This window comes from Xiphophorus maculatus, chromosome 11, assembly GCF_002775205.1.
Source record: "Xiphophorus maculatus strain JP 163 A chromosome 11, X_maculatus-5.0-male, whole genome shotgun sequence".
NCBI lineage: Eukaryota > Metazoa > Chordata > Actinopteri > Cyprinodontiformes > Poeciliidae > Xiphophorus > Xiphophorus maculatus.
In genome coordinates this window covers 65,790-85,597 of record NC_036453.1, presented here as the reverse complement: position 1 = coordinate 85,597, position 19,808 = coordinate 65,790, and the positions used below count along the sequence as shown (strand labels likewise).

The following is a 19,808-nucleotide window of genomic DNA, read 5'->3' as shown; positions in this document are numbered from 1 at the left end:
AGCATCGGACTTGATACTTACGACCCCACCCCCCGGTCCGCAGCAAAATTGCGAAGGGCTGACCGGTCCGCGACTAAAAAGGTTGGGGACCGCTGCATTAGAGAATTCAAATAATAAGCTTATAAACTGGAACTTGGACCTATCATCAAATATCAGTGAACAGGATTGGGAAAGGGCTTGCATTAAAACTCACACAATGTCCATAAACAACCGTCTTAGAATTCGACAATTTAAATGGCTAATGCGTATCTATGTTACACCTGTGCATTTAAATAAATACAATAATAACATCCCAGATCGCCGGCTGGAGGTGCTGGTCCCGGAGAAGCTGGCGTTACTGGTCCCGGAGCTGGAGCTGGGTCTGGGCTGGCGGAGAAACTGTGTGGCTTGGGAGACAGAGGGTTACCCTTCAGCACGGCGATTGCCGTCAGGCGCTCCCCCTCTGCCTCCTGCTGTAACTCCGCCAGACCCAGGTTCAGAAGACGCGGGATCCAATGGTCCAGCATGAGGACCATGCGCGTGGCTATATTCAGTCGCCAATGAGCCGAATATGGGCTTGCCACAATTGCCACATAGTCCTCGATTGTACTCCACAAGCCTCCTGAGTCCATAATGTAATTAGCGTGCCTCACCGTACTTTTGGTCGGGTCCTTCTGTCATGAATTGCGGGTGTGAGGTGGTGAAGCAGATGCTGCAGACCCAGGTAAAGTGAGAAATGACGGCTTTAATGATAAATAAGTCCAAAAACAACCAGGCAGCACGACTGAGCAGAAGCCAGGGCTCAACGCCGGTAGCAACTGGTAAATTGACTGGACAACAGGAAGGACTGAACGCACATAAGAGGAGGACCCGACAAAGACACAGACACACAGGTGGCATTAAATACACAGAGGGTAATCACAGAACGAGACACACCTGGGAGCAATCAAGGGGGAGACAGGACAACACGGAGACTCAAAGACACAGAAAACTCTAAATAAACACAGAAAAACACAGATCCTGACAGACAGAGGGTCTGTTTGCATTCTGATTTGCTGGAATCTGTGGTGTGCCATGTTGTATAGATGTGTACATTCATATCTGACCAATTTGTAATCTGCTTGAATACCCCCGTTTTTGAGAAGCTGTGTGTTTTTTTTTCTTTTTCTTTGTTGTTTTTCCTTCTCTTCCCCCCCATTTTTGTTTTCCCTTTATTTCTTTGATTTTTATTTCTCTGAGTTGAGTAAAAATAATTACTGTCATGTAATAACTACAAAGAGAACCTGTTCAGATAATTACATGTTTGTATTTCCAAAGTGAAAAATCTCAATAAAAATATATTGGTAAAAAAAAACAAAGTCAATAGTCACATGGGCCAAACAGAAACCTTCGATGACAAAGGAGGTGTATTCTAGACTGAGGTAATGCTGCTTTCAAATCTGGTGATATGGCCGCACTGAGATCAGGGAGGGCCAATCTAAATCATGCCATCAAGGGAGCAAAACATGCCTAATGTCAAAAGATCCAAGGTTTCTTTCATGATTCTTTCATGAAAGATGATTCTTTCAACACCAGACAACTGTGGCAGGGCATCCAGTCTGTGACTGATTATAAAACCACATCTTCATCCTGCCAAGATGACATTAGCTTCCTTAATGAGCTCAATAGCTTCTTTGGAAGATTTGAAGCCCTAAATAAAACCCCTGCAAGGAAAGCTACCCCACACCCTGATGAACAGGCCCTCAGGCTCGAAACATCTGCTGTACAAAAATCACTGGGGAAGGTCAACATACAAAAAGCTCCAGGTCCTGACAACATTCCAGCAAGGCTGATCAAAGAATGTACAGACCAGCTAGCCCATGTACTCACGGACATCTTCAATACGTCACTGTACCAGACCATTGTCCCCTCATGTTTGAAGTCAGCTATTATTATTCCAGTGCCCAAGAAACCAACCATCACATGTCTTAATGAATTTAACCTCATTGCATCTATCATCATGAAGTGCTTCGAGAGAGTGGTTAAGGATCACATAATCTCTATACTGCCTCCATCATTTGACCCATTCCAGTTTGCATACAAACCTGACTGCTTGACTGAAGATGCCATCTCCACTGCTCTTCACCTGAGCCTGGTACATATGGAGAAAAGAAAAACCCACGTACGGATGCTATTTTTGGACTTCAGCTCAGCATTTAATACAATAATTCCTCAGGATCTGGTAGGCAAACTGATCTCCCTGGGCTCATCACTCCACTGTGCAACTGGCTGCTAGACTTCCTCACCGACAGAACTCAGTCAGTGCATGTGGGTAATAATACCTCCAATGTCATTTCTTTGAACACTGGTTCGCCCTAGATCTGTGTCCAGAGTTCCCTGCTGTTTACTCTGATGACCCACGACTGTAGTGTGGTTTAATACCAACCACATCATGAAATATGCAGACGGTGGCCAAGTGATGACATTTCATTGCCAATTTCACTTATGTTTCTTTGTGCAATGACAATAAAATAAGTTTAAGTCCTCTTGCAGAAGTATTTATATCCCCGAAGTTGATTAAAACTTGAAGAATTAAGCTTTAAACTGATGACTGAAAACTCAAAATGTCCTTGCTTGGATGAATCAGCTCCAAGGAGGCTTGTATGATGGTTTGGTTAATATTTGACTTTGTTTATAGATCACCAGTAAACATATAATCTTCATCTAGTTTGATGATTTATTTTTAAAAAGTGATATTTTTTGACATTCTCACTTCAAGTTCTTGTCTTGTTCTGATTACACTACTCTTTGGACAGGAGATGAGATTTTGGAGGTAAATGGAGAATCACTCCAAGGACTCACACACCAACAGGCCATCCAGACCTTCAAGGTGAGCTTCAGCTTACAATTTTGATTTTCTGAACAAATGTTAAACCAGTTGATTCTTTTCAATAATGCTTCCCCGAAAACAAAACCGATTTTTGTTTTTAAATAAAATGCACTGCAAACGTAGGGCAGAATTTTTTCTGAAAGAGAGATGGGTTTATAGTCTTTTTTGTAGTTTTTATAGTTGATGCATTGAACAGGGAGCAGGCACCAATCACACCACTCTGGCACCTCTCTCGTTGTCGCTGTTTGATCTCTGAAGTTTACCTCTGCACAAATCGTGTGCGCCTGCTATCACTCAAACTGAATACAGGCTCACCCGTGTGGACATTTATATCAACCCTTGTGAGGATCCATGTTTCTTTGGGGAATTCATCAAGGTAAGAGTCAAGCTTACTTCCATCGCGTTTAATCTGCCTCCTCAGCTCAAGGTGAACTGCAAATGTTCACATTGAGTTGTGCTAAATGTTCATATATGCACAGTGCAGCAGATTTAGCTCATCATGCAGGGCCGGTACAAGGTTTATGAGGCCTTGAGCCGAATTTGACTTGGCGACCCCTCTTGCTGCTAAGAACATCAGCATTTCACCTCTAACAGCATTTCAACATGGAGAAGTGGGTAGTTTAACTGGCAAAGTTTAAAAACAGTCAGTTATGATTGTAATTTAGAAAGATGTATTTGAGAACAAACAGAGCCATAACTCTGCCACATTTGCATCACTGTAGATCAATCTCACAGCATCAGGTTGTAGCTCTGGTAACAAAACAGTCTAACTGAAAATTGTTCTTTAAACTTTTACAAAGTAAATTTGCCAGCTCCTTAAAATTTAAAACGTAAATGTTAAACAATTCAAAGTCTTTTAATTTATGTATGCTTAAACAATTAAATCAAATAGGCTCTTTGCACGTCAACTTCTGCGTTTAGGAATAAGAAGCTCGGTCGCTTCCGGTCTATGAAAAATGGCATTTTACATTAGGTGCTTGCAGGGCTTGCCCAAGGTAACAACAAACCCAAACAAGTAAGCTGGAGAAAAGTTTTAAGATGTACGCCTTGTTATACATTCACAGGAATACGAAGGTGAGTTTTACTTTCTTTAAAGTTTGTGACTAACATTAACTTTAACTTATGCTAGTAGGCAATATTCCTGGACATTTTCATTATAAAAATGTGCTATTTAAGCATCTAAACATTTTTATTAATTCTAACATACAACGTTTTTACCTTATTTTGTCATGTCCACAAAATCACTTACCATTCCAATGCAGGATAAGCAGGAATCTGTCACAAAAATAGTCATAGCCCCCATATTGCTGATCATATTTTCTTAATTAGTGACTTAAATTAAAGATGCAAAAAGTGTCGATTTTTGGATATGTAAACTATGTATCCTCTCTGGATGTAAATATATATAAGTAACTTAGTTTCTGTCAGTTCTGTTAAGATGCAATAGAGCAGTGGTCCCCAACCTTTCTACACGGACCGGTCAAGACTTAGCAATTTTGCTGCGGCCGGGGAGGGGGGAGGAAACGTCAGATAAGGTTTCTGGGTGTTGGTGTTCCCGCTAAAGCCTTTGTTTTTTGCCCCGATTTTCCCTTTACGACAATCTTACAACGTCCTGCAGTGTGTGGTGTGTTACTTGCTGGTGTGTTGAATATGCCCGATCTAAAATTGGGCATATTCAACAAGGTCTTGATCTGATTATCGCAGCTTGTTGAATGTGACAGGTAGCCAATCAGAAAGCGCGGTGACGTAAGAACGGAGGGAAATCCCAAACAGTTGACATGGCAACTTTTATATGTAAAGGTCATTTTTATATATGTTTACTATATGTGGCTATGTTTATTCAGTTAAAAATGTTAACTACAAAAAAATATAACTCACCTCCAAATCATAGTGCAGCAAATAGAGCGGCTGATCCCACCGTCTTTTATCAAACGCCTTTTCTTTTTGTTTCGTCTTTTATCTAAAATGAGCCACAAACTATCACTGCTGCTTCTACGTCGTCATCCGTGTTTGATTATTCTAAATTCACGTATAGTATGTTGGAGGTTTTACTGGATTTTCTTCAGGAATCGGGATGTTCGTGAGTGGAATCGGTTCTTGTGGTGTGTTGCTCCTGCCGTGTGGCTGGACACACGAACCGACCGAACCTGTTGGACTTTTATCGGCTCTGTAGTCACAGAGGTTTGGAAAATCGGTCGACAATCCTTAAATCGTGCTGTGTGAACCAGACCTAAAACTCACAAGCTTTACTCATCTCGTCTCCACCACTGCTAATGCTCTGACTCTGGTCGCTATGGTAACGTTTACATATCCCTTCAAAATAAGATACAGATGCGCCACAAAAACGAGCATTTTACTTTCGGGAAAATTTTAACTCACGATAACGACTAAAGGGAGCCCTGAGCTTGTTTCTCTGCAACAAGACGGTCCAATCTTGGAGTGATGAGAGACAAAGACACCAGAAGTGTTGCTTATGCACAGGGCCCTTGGTCTCCAGTGGCGAAGCAGTTTGAAGCTTCATTGCCTCATTAACATCCGGTAACCATATCATGCAGAGCTTGGAATGCGGGAATCACCTACCAGGATAAATCCATTCTCCTGTCTCTTCTCTGGGCCTTTTTCCTTCGTAAAGAAACTTTCCAAAGAATCTGATCTGTTTCTTACTCATTTTGCTGCTTGTGGGCTCAATGTTGGCGCGCAAGATGTAACCGAGAGAATCCGTTTAAAGGATTTTCAAAATAAAAGATCCTCCAGACTCAAATAATACATAAAACGGAAATATTTAATTATTTCTTGCGCGGCCCAGTACCAATTGGTCCCAGGGGTTGGGGACCACTGCAATAGACCCTTTTCACAGTGACGTCAGACAATGGCCGCCATAACTCAAAACTGGGTATCTTTACTTCCGGTGTGATTTTGCCTTGGGAACCAAGCTGAAAACTTCCCGCATTCTCATAATCTTAAGGATATAATAAAAGGTAAGTTTAATAATAACAGCATTTAAGTGTTAGATAGCTGTTACTAATCATTGTAAATTCACCATTCTCTATCTGTGTATAAAATAAACAGCCTCCGATCGGAGAGTAAACCACCTAGCAGCAGCTTTAGCCACATTTAGGAAAAATATACTCTCTGTCAGCGCAAAAAACGCAACCGGTGAATCATTATTTTTTATAAGTTTAGAAAAAACAAGACAAAAGCCACAAATAACAGTTGGGCTTGACGATATTTCTGTTTTTCCAGCAACAAAATGCGCATCTCCATGCACTGTTCATGTTTCTGTCACTGCTAACTGTCACAGAGTCTCTCCCAAAGACGCAAAGAAGGAATAAAAATAAATACACAAGAAAATATTAATGTGCAATGATTTGGATAAATAACTTTAATCTGATTACTGGATTTGAAATACGAACTCGTTAGATTATTCGTTAAGGAAAAAGTGGTCCGATTAAAGGCATTACAAAGCAGCGGCGGCACCGGACATCTCTGCTCATAACAAACAAATCCCTATTTTATGGGATGAGTGGCAACTCCAGTCTATAATTTAATAATCTGATCAAGATTAGAGCCTAAAACGTTATAGTTCAAAAACAGTAAAAAGGTCTGGTTAAGGAACAGTTATGTCACGTAGTTAGCTAGCTAACAAAATTCACTAATGCTAAGCTAACGGTTACGCAAAACAAAAATACCTACCTTCATAGTCAAACAGGTATTGTTCGGTGAAGAATTTGTAGCCTTTGTCTAATTTAGATTTTTTTTGTCAGAGAGAACTGGTTTGCAAATCGTGATATATCTTCAAATCTTATTTTAGGCAAATGTTTTAGAGACTGTGTAAACTCCATGCTCCGGTGATCTGTCTGATCAACATATGCTGTCAGATTTATACATCTCTCTCTCTCTCTCTCTCTCTCTCTCTCTCTCTCTCTCTATATATATATATATATATATATATATATATATATATATATATATATATATATGAAATAGACAACTTTATCATTACTTACTATGTACACCGGAACTAAGGATACACAGCTTCGAGCCAAAACGGAAGTTGTGTGACGTCATGTGAAAAGGGTCTATTGAGGACAAAGCAAATTTCTGTTTTATAATGGACAATTATTTAATTTTACCTAACTGCTACTGTAGGAGCAGTAGGGTTTAAACCTAAAGGTTTAAACCTTTAAACCCCATGGTTTAAAGTTTAATAAACTTTGACTCCTATGCTTTATAAAACATTTCATCTGATGATTGCTTTGAATATTGCCACATTTGCATCACTGTATCATTTGTTACAAACAAATTATGTTTCTAGTTCAGAAATCCAGGAGGAGAACTATGGAAGCCTGCTTCTGTCACTCCAGTAAAAAAAAAAAAAAAATTCTCGAAATTTCGAGATAGTATCTCAAAATATGTCTCGATATCTATATATACATATATATACTGTAGATATACTGTAGATATATATATATATATAGATATAGATAGATAGATAGATAGATAGATAGATAGATAGATAGATAGATAGATAGATAGATAGATATCCTTAAAATTTTAAATGTAAATGTTAAACAATTTAAAGTCTTTTAATTTATGTATGCTTAAACAATTAAATCAAATGGACTTGCATATCTATCTATCTATCTATCTATCTATCTATCTATCTATCTATCTATCTATCTATCTATCTATCTATCTATCTATCTATCTATCTATCTATCTATCTATCTATTAAAAGCATGTCTGTATTTAAACATAATACCCTGGGAATGTAATTTTAAGTTTGTGCCTCCAAATAAACTTGTTTTTTTAGTTGTGACACACTGAAGGTGTGGGAAAAAAAAGTTAGAAGCACTTTCTTAAAATCCCAAGTTGTTGACGTCTTCACCTTTTTAATGAACAACTTCTTTTCCGTGTAACAGCAGCTGAAAAGAGGGGTTGTGACCCTTACAATTCGCACCCGTCTGCGCAGTCCCGGCCTAACTCCATGTGCAACCCCAACCCTACCCAGTCGCTCCAGCTCATCCAACTCTTACACTGATGGGGGCACACCTGTCCCATTAGGCGTGAAAGATGTTGAAGGCCACAAGGGTCCTGGTCTAGGTCCAAAAGACTGCATCGTCATGGAGGTTACTCTTAATAAAGGTTAGCACTCATCATGGAAAGCTCAGTTCCCTATTAGTATTGGTCAGGATTCTCTTGCAGGAGATTTGTTACCTCAATGGAATTTCCCTGGCAAAATAAAGGTTAAATATAATAGATGTTTTATGGATGATTTTGCTGCGTTGCTTGCTCATCTCTCAGCCCTCTTAATAAACATTATTACAATGAGTGATTTTAACAGTCACATGGATGATGCTGATCTCTTGCTTTCCAAAGACTTCTCATCCTGTCTCAAGAGCTTTGGTGTCCAGCAATTTACACACATCCTGGACTTTTTCTGTTGCTCTGGACTCATTCCTCTTAGCTGTTCTTTTGATGAGCTTCATTTTACTGATCATTTTCTGCTGTCTTTGAAGGTTAATCTCCAGTTCTCTTCCTCCAAACTTCAATGCACCATCTCTTTCTGCAGTATTAAAAATATTAATTAAGATGTTCTTTTACCACATATTGCTGTCTACTTTTCATACATCTGATCCAGTTGACCTAGTTTCCATCTATGACAATGGCCTCACTAATATCCTTAATTCCTTTGAAAACTCAGCCATTTTCTTTTTGCCTCACAATCCTTTTTAGTTACAGGTAGTCTATGAACAAGGAATTTATATTCTGAGCAGAGGAAAACAAGGGTTGTGATCTGATTTCCCCAGAAGAGGTCTTGCTTTGGAGATGTATGAATCTTTGACATTTGTATAAAATTAATTCAATGTCTTGTTTTTTCTGGTAAGCAGCTACTAAACTGTTGAAATGTTGCCAGTATAGCAGAGAGTGAGACATTATTAAAATCATTAGATATAGCCACAAATGCATTCTGTGAGACAAACTGTATGTCAGCAACACTGGAACTGATGACATCACATGCATTGTAGGCAGCAGCTGAGGGTGGAATGTAAACAACTGCCAAAATAACACTGGTGAACTCTCTTGGTAAATAATGTGGATGGAAATTTTCTGCCAAGAGTTCAGTGTCACTGCTTATACACCTCGTTTCCTTTTCCTGCTGCTTTTTAAATCTCTGACTGTTTGTATAGACAGAGATTATACAAACAGGAATAGTTGCACCAGCAGGCAAGGTGGGTGTCTTGGCCAAGGACATAACAATAGAGACAGACAAGGTGGTGACTTGAACCAACGATCCTCTGATTAAAGTCATATGTCCATCACCGCCCCATTCATCCAGATCACTCCACACTGACCTTGTATGCAATCAGATTATGCAGCTGGAGTTAAGAAATCAAAGAGGTGGATTAGAATTTATAACATTCACTTCAGGATTTCCCCTGAGGTGGTCTAAGCTATTTGTCCTCATGCAGGCTCTTTAAATACATTCAGTGTTTAAAAACGATTGAGAGCACACAACAGGGAAACTAGGAAAATGAATCAAAGAGTAATGTATAACTAGACACAAGAAATAAAGAAATATGATAAACTAGAATTACTGAGAAATGACTGAATTAGAAAAACAGAAACAAGACTGATCTGATAAAGAAAAAACACTAACAAATAGAAAATGAACAAACCCAAAAATAACTCAAACAATCCAGGACATAACAACATAGCAATATGGATGTTATGCTATGTTATATCAATCCACATTGACCATGTGTGTTATTGGACACAAGATCCAATAAGTTCCAATAACACAGTTTATTGGTCTATATATATTTTAAGGAAATTTCATTGCAAGGCTCCGATTAGTAATAATAAAAGTATCAATATAAATAAATATAACAAAAGATTCTGTATATATATATATATATATATATATATATATATATATATATATATATATATATATATATATATATATATAGTATATATACTGCATTTATACTGTATACAGTATATACAGTATATGAATTACAATGCTTGCTTTTCAGATTATACAAAATATTATATAATATAATATAATCACTGTATTTTAAGAAATAACTTTCTTGAACATTTGTATTATGATGTTCTTTATTTTAGAACATGGAGTTGGTCTGGGGATTGGAGTCTGTTATCTGATGCTGGAGAACTCTGTTCCTGGTATCTATATCCACAGCTTAGCTCTTGGGTCCATTGCCAAGATTGATGGAAGGCTCAGGTAAGCTGTTTCGTTTTGTTCTTTAGGGCCAACCTGCTGCTATTTTGGCTCTGCTGTCCTCACACCCTGTTCTCTGTGTGTGCAGTCGTGGAGATCAGATTCTGGAGGTGGACTCTGTCAGTCTTCGTCATGCTGCACTTAGTGAGGCTTACGCTATTCTCAGTGAATGTGGACCTGGTCCAGTCAGTCTCATTATAAGCAGACATCCAGACTCCAAGGTCAGATAATCCCAAACTACTGACAGGCTCAGAATTTTCATTTAACATATGTTTAGTCTTTTGAGTACAGTGGCATTTGATAAAATAAATACATATTGTGGACACATCTCAACAGCAAAATCGTTCTGTATATTCTGCCAGGTTGTTTGTAACTTTACTGTGATACTGCTATGATACAAACATGATTCAGGACTGTTTGTATCACATCAAGTAAATGTGGCTTATTTCAGTGATAAACAGTGGTATTAAGTTGTCTTAACTTTGCATTCATACCTGACAGATCTCATAAAGTGAGATTTCCCATATAAGAGGGAGAAATGCAGCATTGGTTTAGCATTCTTGGTGAACCAATGATGATACAGAGTGATGCTCTGTGTAGCTCCAAAGTGACAACTCTGGCACGGCTTTCTGAAGACGGGCTCTTTATTTTTTGCCGTGAAAACTACAGAAATAAAACACAAAGCTTTAGACATGGATACATTTACAAACAGACAGGTGACGCGTGCTTTGACAAAAAAGTTACCTCGTGGCCGCCTGCCACTTCGGAGGTCTTTAACAGAATGATTCGTCGTTGTACACTCTAAACCAAAATATTAAGTAATTAAAACACCATAACCAATAAATTCACAAAACATTACAAACATAAATACAAAATACCTTGACAACGACAGGACATGAGGCTGCTACACATAGCTCTGGCACCAGCTTCTGCTTCTTCTATGGTTACTTAAGTCTCGCAGCCTCACACATGTACACAAATCTCGCGATACCTTTCGACAAAAAATTATTTGACACGAAATAAAATACAATCATTTAACACAAATCTTAAAACGTGAACCAAACAACTTAAAATACATTATTCTATCTTTCAGAAATAAACATACATTTTTTCAAGAAATAAACTATTTTATTGCCACTTACACTCTGTGTCTGTGTCGGGTTGCAGGTATCAGAGCAAGAAATGGATCAAATTATTGCTCAATCAACCAATAAGGACAATGTGTTCAGAAATAGACCCTCCTCTCATTGCCAAGGTCTGATTTTCACATACAGTTATGTTTTATTCTCTCATTTTACAGTTTTTTAAATGTTATAATTTATTAAAGTACAACATTTATTTTAACTACTCTTACCCTAACCTCAAGGTCAGTCTTGTAAAAGCCGTCGGGCAGATGTAAAGTCCAATGAGGAGGACAGCCCCTCTGCTCTCAGCTGGACCATGAAGAGGTTCCTTGAGCCTGTCAGCAGAGTAAGTGTTGATCCAGGATTTCAGTTCTGCTCCTTAAGTCTCACATTTGAAACACTGGTTTTAGTTGAATCAATAACTAAAGATTGATTCAACTAAAGACAAATGTGAGCACATCACAGTTTATGATGTTTTCTGTAATCTTTCTTAAATGCCTACGTGTTTAACTCACAATTGAATCCTCATGATCATCTTAATGGACATGTGGTGTTACCATAATGTTTTGCATGCCAACTACGTTTTGATGTATATGACAGGATTGTTCGATTCCGGGCCAGGGGTCTTTCATCAGATCTACTCAAAACCTTCCGCGATCGACATATTGCACCCCTGCTCTAGCAAAGCACGAACAGTTCAGAAACAATATGAAATGGGGAAAAAAATCATTTATTAACTGATTAAGTCGTGTTTTAGACTGTTCTTGAAAAACTAACCACTCACGGCTGCACAGTGCACCCATTGATTTTTTACAGCAAACAGCCATTCCCCTCTCTTGCAGGTACTGTGTACTTGCGCAAAATTTTTTATGGGTACGCAGTACCCGACCGTAACTGCTTACTTTCACCCCTGATTACCACTATTAATTCATAAACTTTTTTTCATATGCTTTCTTTTTGTTGGTTTCGAAGCCATGGTTCATCTGTACTGTGCGCTGCTCTTGCCTAACAAGATGGCGGATCATTTCCGGTTCAGACATGTGGGAACTATGTATAGAATAGTAAATAAAACTAGAACTGGAAGAAGTAATTAACAGGTTCCAAGCCTGTCCCAGCAAATATGCCTTTTGCTTCTCCTCTCTGTGCACATTCTGGTCCTGTAGTATCCCACCAGCCTGGTTTCACTTTGTCTCTTAGTGGACTGAGTTGGAAGTTTTAAGGACAGTGCTTACTCCTTTTAGGTTCTATATTGGCAGTGAAATAAATACTTTTAAAAAGTCCTGAGTCATCAGAAGATTAGTGAAATATTCTGAGATGGTCATGTCTTCATGTGAAGTCAAACAAAGATTCAAAGTTTCTAGTTTTAACGGTGGTTCAGCAAAGGTTAACTACCATTTTATACCACACAGAGCTTAGTAAAAAAAAATTATATAAAATCCATATTTTATTAAGAAAATACAAACATATTCTCATACAAGTTTCCATCTTGGGGCTGCACAGTGGCGCAGATGGTAGCACTATTTCCTTGCAGCAAGAAGGTCCTGGGTTCATTCCCAGGTCCAGGGTCTTTCTGCATGGAGTTTGCATGTTCTCCCTGTGCATGTGTGGGTTCACTCTGTGTACACCGGCTTCCTCCCACAGTCCAGAAACATGGCTGTCAGGTTAATTGGTCTATCTAAATTCTCCTTAGGTGTGGGTGTGTGTGCATGGTTGTTTGTCCTGTCTGTCTCTGTGTTGCCCTGTGATGGACTGGCGACCTGTCAGGGTGTACCTCGCCTCTCGTCTTTTGACCCCTGGGGATAGACACCGACAACCCTCATGGCCCCAACAGGATAAGGGTGTAAGAAAATGGATGGATGGACATCAGGATTGTAACAAACAATCTATCTTTGTGCTTAATAGTAGGAGTTTAAAAGCTGGCTAAGCTACAGTTTTAATGATGAAATGATCATTAAATGCTCTCAAAGCGGCTTTAGAATGAAATCAGTCATTTCCATTCTCACACTAATAATAACAAGGTACTGGATTGTAGCCACAGCTGCTTTGGAGTAGTAATTGCTTGGAAGCTGTGAATCTGAACCAACATTCATTTTATGTTCCTCTTTGTCTAATGTTTCTAATGCTGATGTAGGGATCCCTGAGCTCTGAGACAGAACTATCTGAGTTCTTCCCTCATGAGGTTCCTCTGGCCACATCTGGGTCTGTTCTGAAGAGCTCAAACAGTGGTCAAGGGCTCCACCAGCTGGGCAGCAGAGCCTCAACATATGGCCCACTACAATCGCAAGGTAAGAACATTTCAATTTGATTCAGTTCAGTTTTACTTATATAACACCAATTCACTACAAATGTTGCAAGTTTACTTTTAAAAGGACTTAGTACAAAGGAAGTAAAATTTGAAGGGTGCAAAAGGGAGTGGTCAAAATTCAGCCACACTGCAGTGATTGGTGAAAAAAGAAGGACATACAGAAAACACTAAGCTGATTGGTGAAACTTATGGAAAACTTGTGATTACTGGTGAAAACTGCAAGTTTGTGCAAATTTTGCGAATGATGAGTGAATTTGCATTAGTAGTTGCAATCGCCATTGTAACTTCCTGGAGGGACTGTAAAATGCCTTAGGAGTTTATTGTGTTGTGTGTTTTTCTCAGAATGCAGCACCTCTGTGACAGATGTTAACCACAGCCCTGGATGCACAACATCACACAACAAGACTTCTGTCCCTTTACATCAACATACAGAGCCCCTTTGCCATGCCCTCGCTGATTCCAGTACCATCTCAATGCGGAGCCCACTTCTCTGCCAACGAAAGGTCATACACTCAGAGGATGAGTTCAGTGACGATGAGGCATCAGATAAAGCTGAAAACACTGAACCACTGACCCAGCAACAAAAACCCACACCTGCACACTTACCACAGATGCTATCTAACTCCATACCAAGTGGAGAAGAGATAGCAACATGGCTGATGCCCAGACAGCTCTTTGAAAGGGAAGATTTCAGAGGTTTTCACACTGTTATCTTAAAGAGAAAAGAAGAAGAGACATTTGGGCTGGACCTGGAGATTATGTCATCCCCTCTGAGAGTTATGATTGCTGGTTTAAAGCGTGACAGTGCTGCTGAATGGGTACGTGTGAATGAACGAAGTTTATTTCAGTGAAATAAACCAAAAATCATGGGTCTATTCTGAAGAGCTCCAACAGTGGTCAAAGAGTGAAGCATTGATAAAATGGTGTTCTAAGTTGCTTTCTTATTTATCTTCTAGGACTGTGAAACTAAACTCTGCCCCGGTGATGAGATTGTGAAAATTGGAGGTAAACCAGTGAACTCCTCAAGCTACCAGGAAATCTGTGAACTTATGCACCATCTTCCAGTGAAGCTGTCTTTGGAGGTGAGGCGAGCAACTTCAGGTAAGACCAACACAAAGAATGGTGGTCCTCAACAAGTGGGTTTTAAAAAGAGCCAAGATAAATAAAATAAAAGCAAATGAAAAAGATAGTTGAAGCTTATTGACAAAAGTCACACCAATGAAAGCTCTTGATCTTACCAAAGTATTTTAGACTTCTGTATGCCACACTATTGAGGTGTGCACTCATGGACACCTCAATAGTGTGCATGAGTGTGCAAATTCATACCCATACACCAGGGGTCTTAAACTCCAGTCCTTGAGGGCCACAGTCCTACAGTTTTAAATGTGCCACAGGTACAAAACACTGGAATGAAATGGCTTAATTCTCCTCCTTGTGTAGATCAGTTCTCCGAGCCTTGCTAATGACCTAATTATTCTATTCAGGTGTGGTGCAGCAGAGTCACATCTAAAAGTTGCAGGACTGCGGCCCTCGAGGACTGGAGTTTGAGACCCCTGCCATACACATTCATAAACACATTAACCCACATTAACCCAGGTTACTTTAGAAATTAACCTGGGTTAATTTCTAAATTAGTGGTAAACAGTTGTTTACTGATTGTTGAATAGAAAGAAAAGGGAGCTGCAGTTTGAAACCATTTTGTTTGTAACTTTTATACCTGAAATCAAATCCACACAGTAATGTACATTGATGTTCTGGCTCAGTAGCTTCTACACTCATTACTAAGATGGATTTCTTCCTAAAGAAGCTGGGCCACAAGAGGACCATTTGCTGGGTTTATAAAACACATTACACCTTCTACTGCAATATAACTATCAAGTTTTTGGGGGGTAATTCTAAGAGCTTTAATTTAGGACATTTACTCTTCTCGTCTTCCAAAGCTCCGAATGAGCAACATGGATCTAACCTTTGCTTCTATGGCTCTCCAAAGTTATTCTGTGGAGCAGTCATTCAGTTGAGTTGCAGTTGCAGCAACTCAATTGCAAATCTGCAGCAGTTGAGTTGCTGCAGATTTGCAGGTCTGGCTCCTTTTTCCTATCTGTTGCTGATCATAGAATAGAATAGAATAGAATAGAAGTACTTTATTCATCCCAGCAGGGAAATTACTTCGCAGTTACAGCATAGGGACAAGACAAGACAAGAGACAAGACACAATAACAACGTCCGGTTGTTTAGTCTGGAGTTTGGCTGTGTCAGAGCTGATGACATCACAGGCCACCGCTGCATCAGCTGATGGGGCAATGTAAACAGCGATCAAAATGGCGGACGTAAACTCCCTCGGTAAATAACACGGCCGCATTCCCACAGCCAGAAGTTCAATGTCCGGGCTACAAATCTGTTCCTTCACGTTAACATGGCCGGGATTACACCACCTCTCACTCACATAAGTGCAATCCCGCCGCCCCTCTTCTTCCGACTCTTGGAAAAGTCCCTGTCCCCCACACCAAGGAAAATCCAGGAACCTCCACGCTGTAGTCCGGAATAAGCGAGTGTAGCCAGGTTTCCGCGAAGCAGAAGATACTGCACTCCCAGTACTCCTTCTGGGTCCTAACCAGCACCGTGAGTTCGTCTGTCCAATTTACCAAAGACCTCACGTTCCCCACAATAATCGCCGGTAACACTGGCCTGCGCCGTCTCTTCTTCTACCTCCGTTTAACTCCAGACCCGCATCCCCATCGTCTCCTCCGTAACTCCTCCGGGACCACAGGCCCGTCTCCGGGCAGCAGCAGAGGCCCACACAGCGCAATCAGCCGTTCACGCGAGCAAACAAAGCCGCTACTCCGCTCGGCGAGGTTCTCCACAACCAAGAGTATAAACAGTAGCAGACGAACGCAGAGAACATCGACAGAACCACATCCAGCCATTGTGGAAAGCCCAACTGATGATCCATGGGTTCTTCAAGCACGGATCATTAATCGGTTACAGCAAATATACACAGACAAACACACACGACGGGAGCTGCGTCTGCGCCGGCGCCATCTTGACGAATCATATTTGGAAATCATATTTAATCTACATTCGGAAAAGAACCAAACCAGAGCATCTCTCTAAAAAGAAGCGCCACACAAAGGGTCTTTTCACCATCAGAAAGGCAAAACATGTTTGTCATGTTTTAACCTTTTTGTCAAAAATGCATCAAATATTCTATTGTCATTGGACATGCTTGTAAATTTTTTTAGACAAACTTCATGAAGTTTCCAGAAATCCCAAGTATTGTCTTTGATAGCAGCTGCACATTTTAATCAACAAAACAAACAACTCACATGCACTTCTTTAGAATAGGTTGTCAAAGTTTCCCAAAAGAATTGAACCTGCTTTGTGGCACATGTTGCTCTCAGTTTAACATAAACTTACATCGTTGATTTATAAACTCTGGTGTTGAATATTTACCTGACAGTGAGACAAGAACCCAATAGCAACATAGCAACCTGCAAGAAATAGGACCACTTTATATAAACTATGAACATGAAGCCATCTATGATTATTGGCTATGTAAATATACAATTAAACCTTTAATTTCCATGGTAATTATGAGAGTAAATAATGCACTGCACTGAGATTGTGCTGGTTGAAAACCTCTGGTTTTCAAAGGTACTCTATTAGACTATGAAATAAATGTTTTGTTTTCATGTTTATGGTTGCTGTTTTCTTATGTTTACCAGTCAGTAGTTGCAGAATATGTCTTTAAAATAGACCACCATGTTGTCCTGTATCATTCCACCCCAACATCTAGGCCAAACATTTCCTCTCACTTTTACAGAACAGTTTGCAGGCATCTGACTTTATGTTCATGATGATTATATTTTATAGTATAGGAGGCATTTTAATCATCAGATGTAGATTTAGTTGGGTGCCTTGCGTTAATTCCGGGATCTCAAACTGCAGTCCTTGAGGGCCCGAGTCTCGCAACGTTTTGATGTGTCCCTTGTCCTACACGCTTGAATTAAATTGCTAAATTGCACTAGCATGTACTAGCATGCAGTCTGCTAATGAGCTAATATTGGTTTCAGGTGTGCTTCTTCTTCTTCTTTTGTGTTTTATTGGCGGATGGTTGCCATCCGCCAATAGTTGCCATCATTAGATGGTAGGTACCGGATTTACTGCCACCTACCTGACTGGAGTGTGGTCATCAATGATATTCAGAGGGAATGTAATAATACACACCTCAATAGTGGGGGTGAGTGTGCAAATTCATACCCATACACATTCATAAACACACGTACTGTATGTATATGTATTCACACGTATACACCCCTACATACATACACACATACATATATACTTTTAAATACGATTAAATAACCTAGTGTTTTTTAAAAATCTAATTGATTTCTTTTTGTAATTCAAATTTTATTGATTTTCTGAATATTATCCCACATAAAGCACAAACACAAACAGAAAAGCCTGGTGCACAGACCCTGCCTCTCCCATATTCCCAGGGTATAGCTGGGGGTAGGGAAAAATAAATTTGCTCAGGAAATCCAAGAAGCTTTATCTTGACGTTTCACACAGAGGTCGTAGTTCTTTTCAGTGAGTCCCAAAAGCTATCCCAGTCCATGTGCCTGTTCCCTTTCATGTTGTAGAGCATGGCTTCATAGGAAGCTGTGTCCGTCATTTAATCCACTACTTTAGCTCGGGACACTTTGTGGTCTTCCAATGTCTTAACATGATCCTGCATGCTGTCACCAGACCGATCACCAAGACTGTAAAAACTCCTTTTGGGGTGTTTGGCATTTGAGATCTGTCTCCTAGTAGACACAGTGCTGGAGTCTAAGGGATCTCTGAGCCAAGCCATGCACTCAAGAGTCTCCAAGATATTAATCCAAAAAGGTGAAACGAGAGAACAGTCCCAAAAAACAGTGCAAATATGTGCACACCTCTTTCTTACATTTCCAACAGATATTGTCTGCCTAATGGCAGTAGTCTGCCATTAGGCAGTAGTCTGTAGTCTGGTAGGCGTATGATAATATCTATGTAGCACCTTATACTGTATAAATTTACTTTTGGCCGCTTTCATATATTGGTTGAGTGGGCTCTCTGACAGCCCACTCAACCACTTTTCTTTTGTTTACTCTATTCTCAAATCTCTCTGCCATAAAAGTTTAATATTTGACGATTCACTACTCAAATTATAACCTAGCAGCTTATAAAATTGAGAGGTATAGTGTGTTGATCACATGGCATCCTAATATAGTTTAATATATCATTTCTATAGTCTTTTTCAATTTTGAGGTAACAAAATGTATCATCTGTAGATATTTCCATAAATTTGCTCAACCTTCCAAATCAAATGTGTGAGTAAGTTCGTTGTAGGACATGAATTGCCCTATATAAATCACCAATGGTGCATATGCCACGTTAATGCCACTACCTCCAAAACACAGGTGATTTACCAATACATATAGCAAGGTTATTCTAGAGACTCATATTTCTCTATCTGATGTGAAAGCTTTAACAGTTTATGTACCTTTGACCAAACTTTACAAGAATGAACATAGACTGGGTTGGTTGCGTCAATCTTTTGAGATAATTTGTGTTTGGGGTCAAACGGCGAACAAATATCTCTTTCAATATTAAACCATTCCTGCCCATTCTCACCTTCCCAATGTTTAACTAATTTAGACATCTCAAATGACAGACAATAGAGCTTAGGATCTGGAAGTCCTAGACCACCCTTTTCCTTAGGAGCATACAATTTTTCCAGTTTTATTCTCGCTATTTTACCTCCTCACAAGAAACGTTTGATCAAATTTTCATACCTTTTAAAAATATCCAGTGGAATTGTAATAGGAAGCATTATATGCATATAGTTAAACTGAGGGGTGGTAATCATTTTTATAATGTTAATCTTACCCCAGAGTGTTAATTTTATCTTCTCCGACTTTTCAAAGTTTGTTTTAATGTTTGAAAGCACTGGGTTAAAATTTAGTAAAGGTAATGCTTCCAATTCCCTACTAAGTCTAATCCCAAGATATTTCATGCCTTTGCGTGTCCACTTGAATTTAAAATCTTTGACCATGTCTGAATGACATATGAAGAGGATAATGGCAGTATGGACGCTTAGGAGTTTGCTCTGCCCCAGGACCTTATTAATTTTCCGATTTTCTACTTTCGATACCTTCATTCTGCCTGTTAAACGGTCCATTGGAGATGCCGAAGTCGCAGCGTGTCAAGGAATTCCCTATTTTTTTTCCATCAACGGGCAAAAAAAGACCCACTCAACAG

The 19,808-nt window shown here is 39.5% G+C and overlaps 1 protein-coding gene across 1 annotated transcript in view; it reads left to right on the top strand.

The window, feature by feature from the left end:
- The window catches only part of LOC111610089 (PDZ domain-containing protein 2-like), a 118,977-nt gene that overhangs the window by 87,589 nt on the left and 11,580 nt on the right, over nucleotides 1–19,808 (top strand). The window contains exons 13-21 of the mRNA XM_023342501.1: nucleotides 2,775–2,848; nucleotides 7,771–7,993; nucleotides 9,980–10,097; nucleotides 10,183–10,315; nucleotides 11,262–11,349; nucleotides 11,461–11,564; nucleotides 13,350–13,503; nucleotides 13,866–14,341; nucleotides 14,480–14,624. Coding sequence (XP_023198269.1) covers nucleotides 2,775–2,848; nucleotides 7,771–7,993; nucleotides 9,980–10,097; nucleotides 10,183–10,315; nucleotides 11,262–11,349; nucleotides 11,461–11,564; nucleotides 13,350–13,503; nucleotides 13,866–14,341; nucleotides 14,480–14,624 — 1,515 coding nt within the window. The remainder of the gene's footprint in view (nucleotides 1–2,774; nucleotides 2,849–7,770; nucleotides 7,994–9,979; nucleotides 10,098–10,182; nucleotides 10,316–11,261; nucleotides 11,350–11,460; nucleotides 11,565–13,349; nucleotides 13,504–13,865; nucleotides 14,342–14,479; nucleotides 14,625–19,808) is intronic.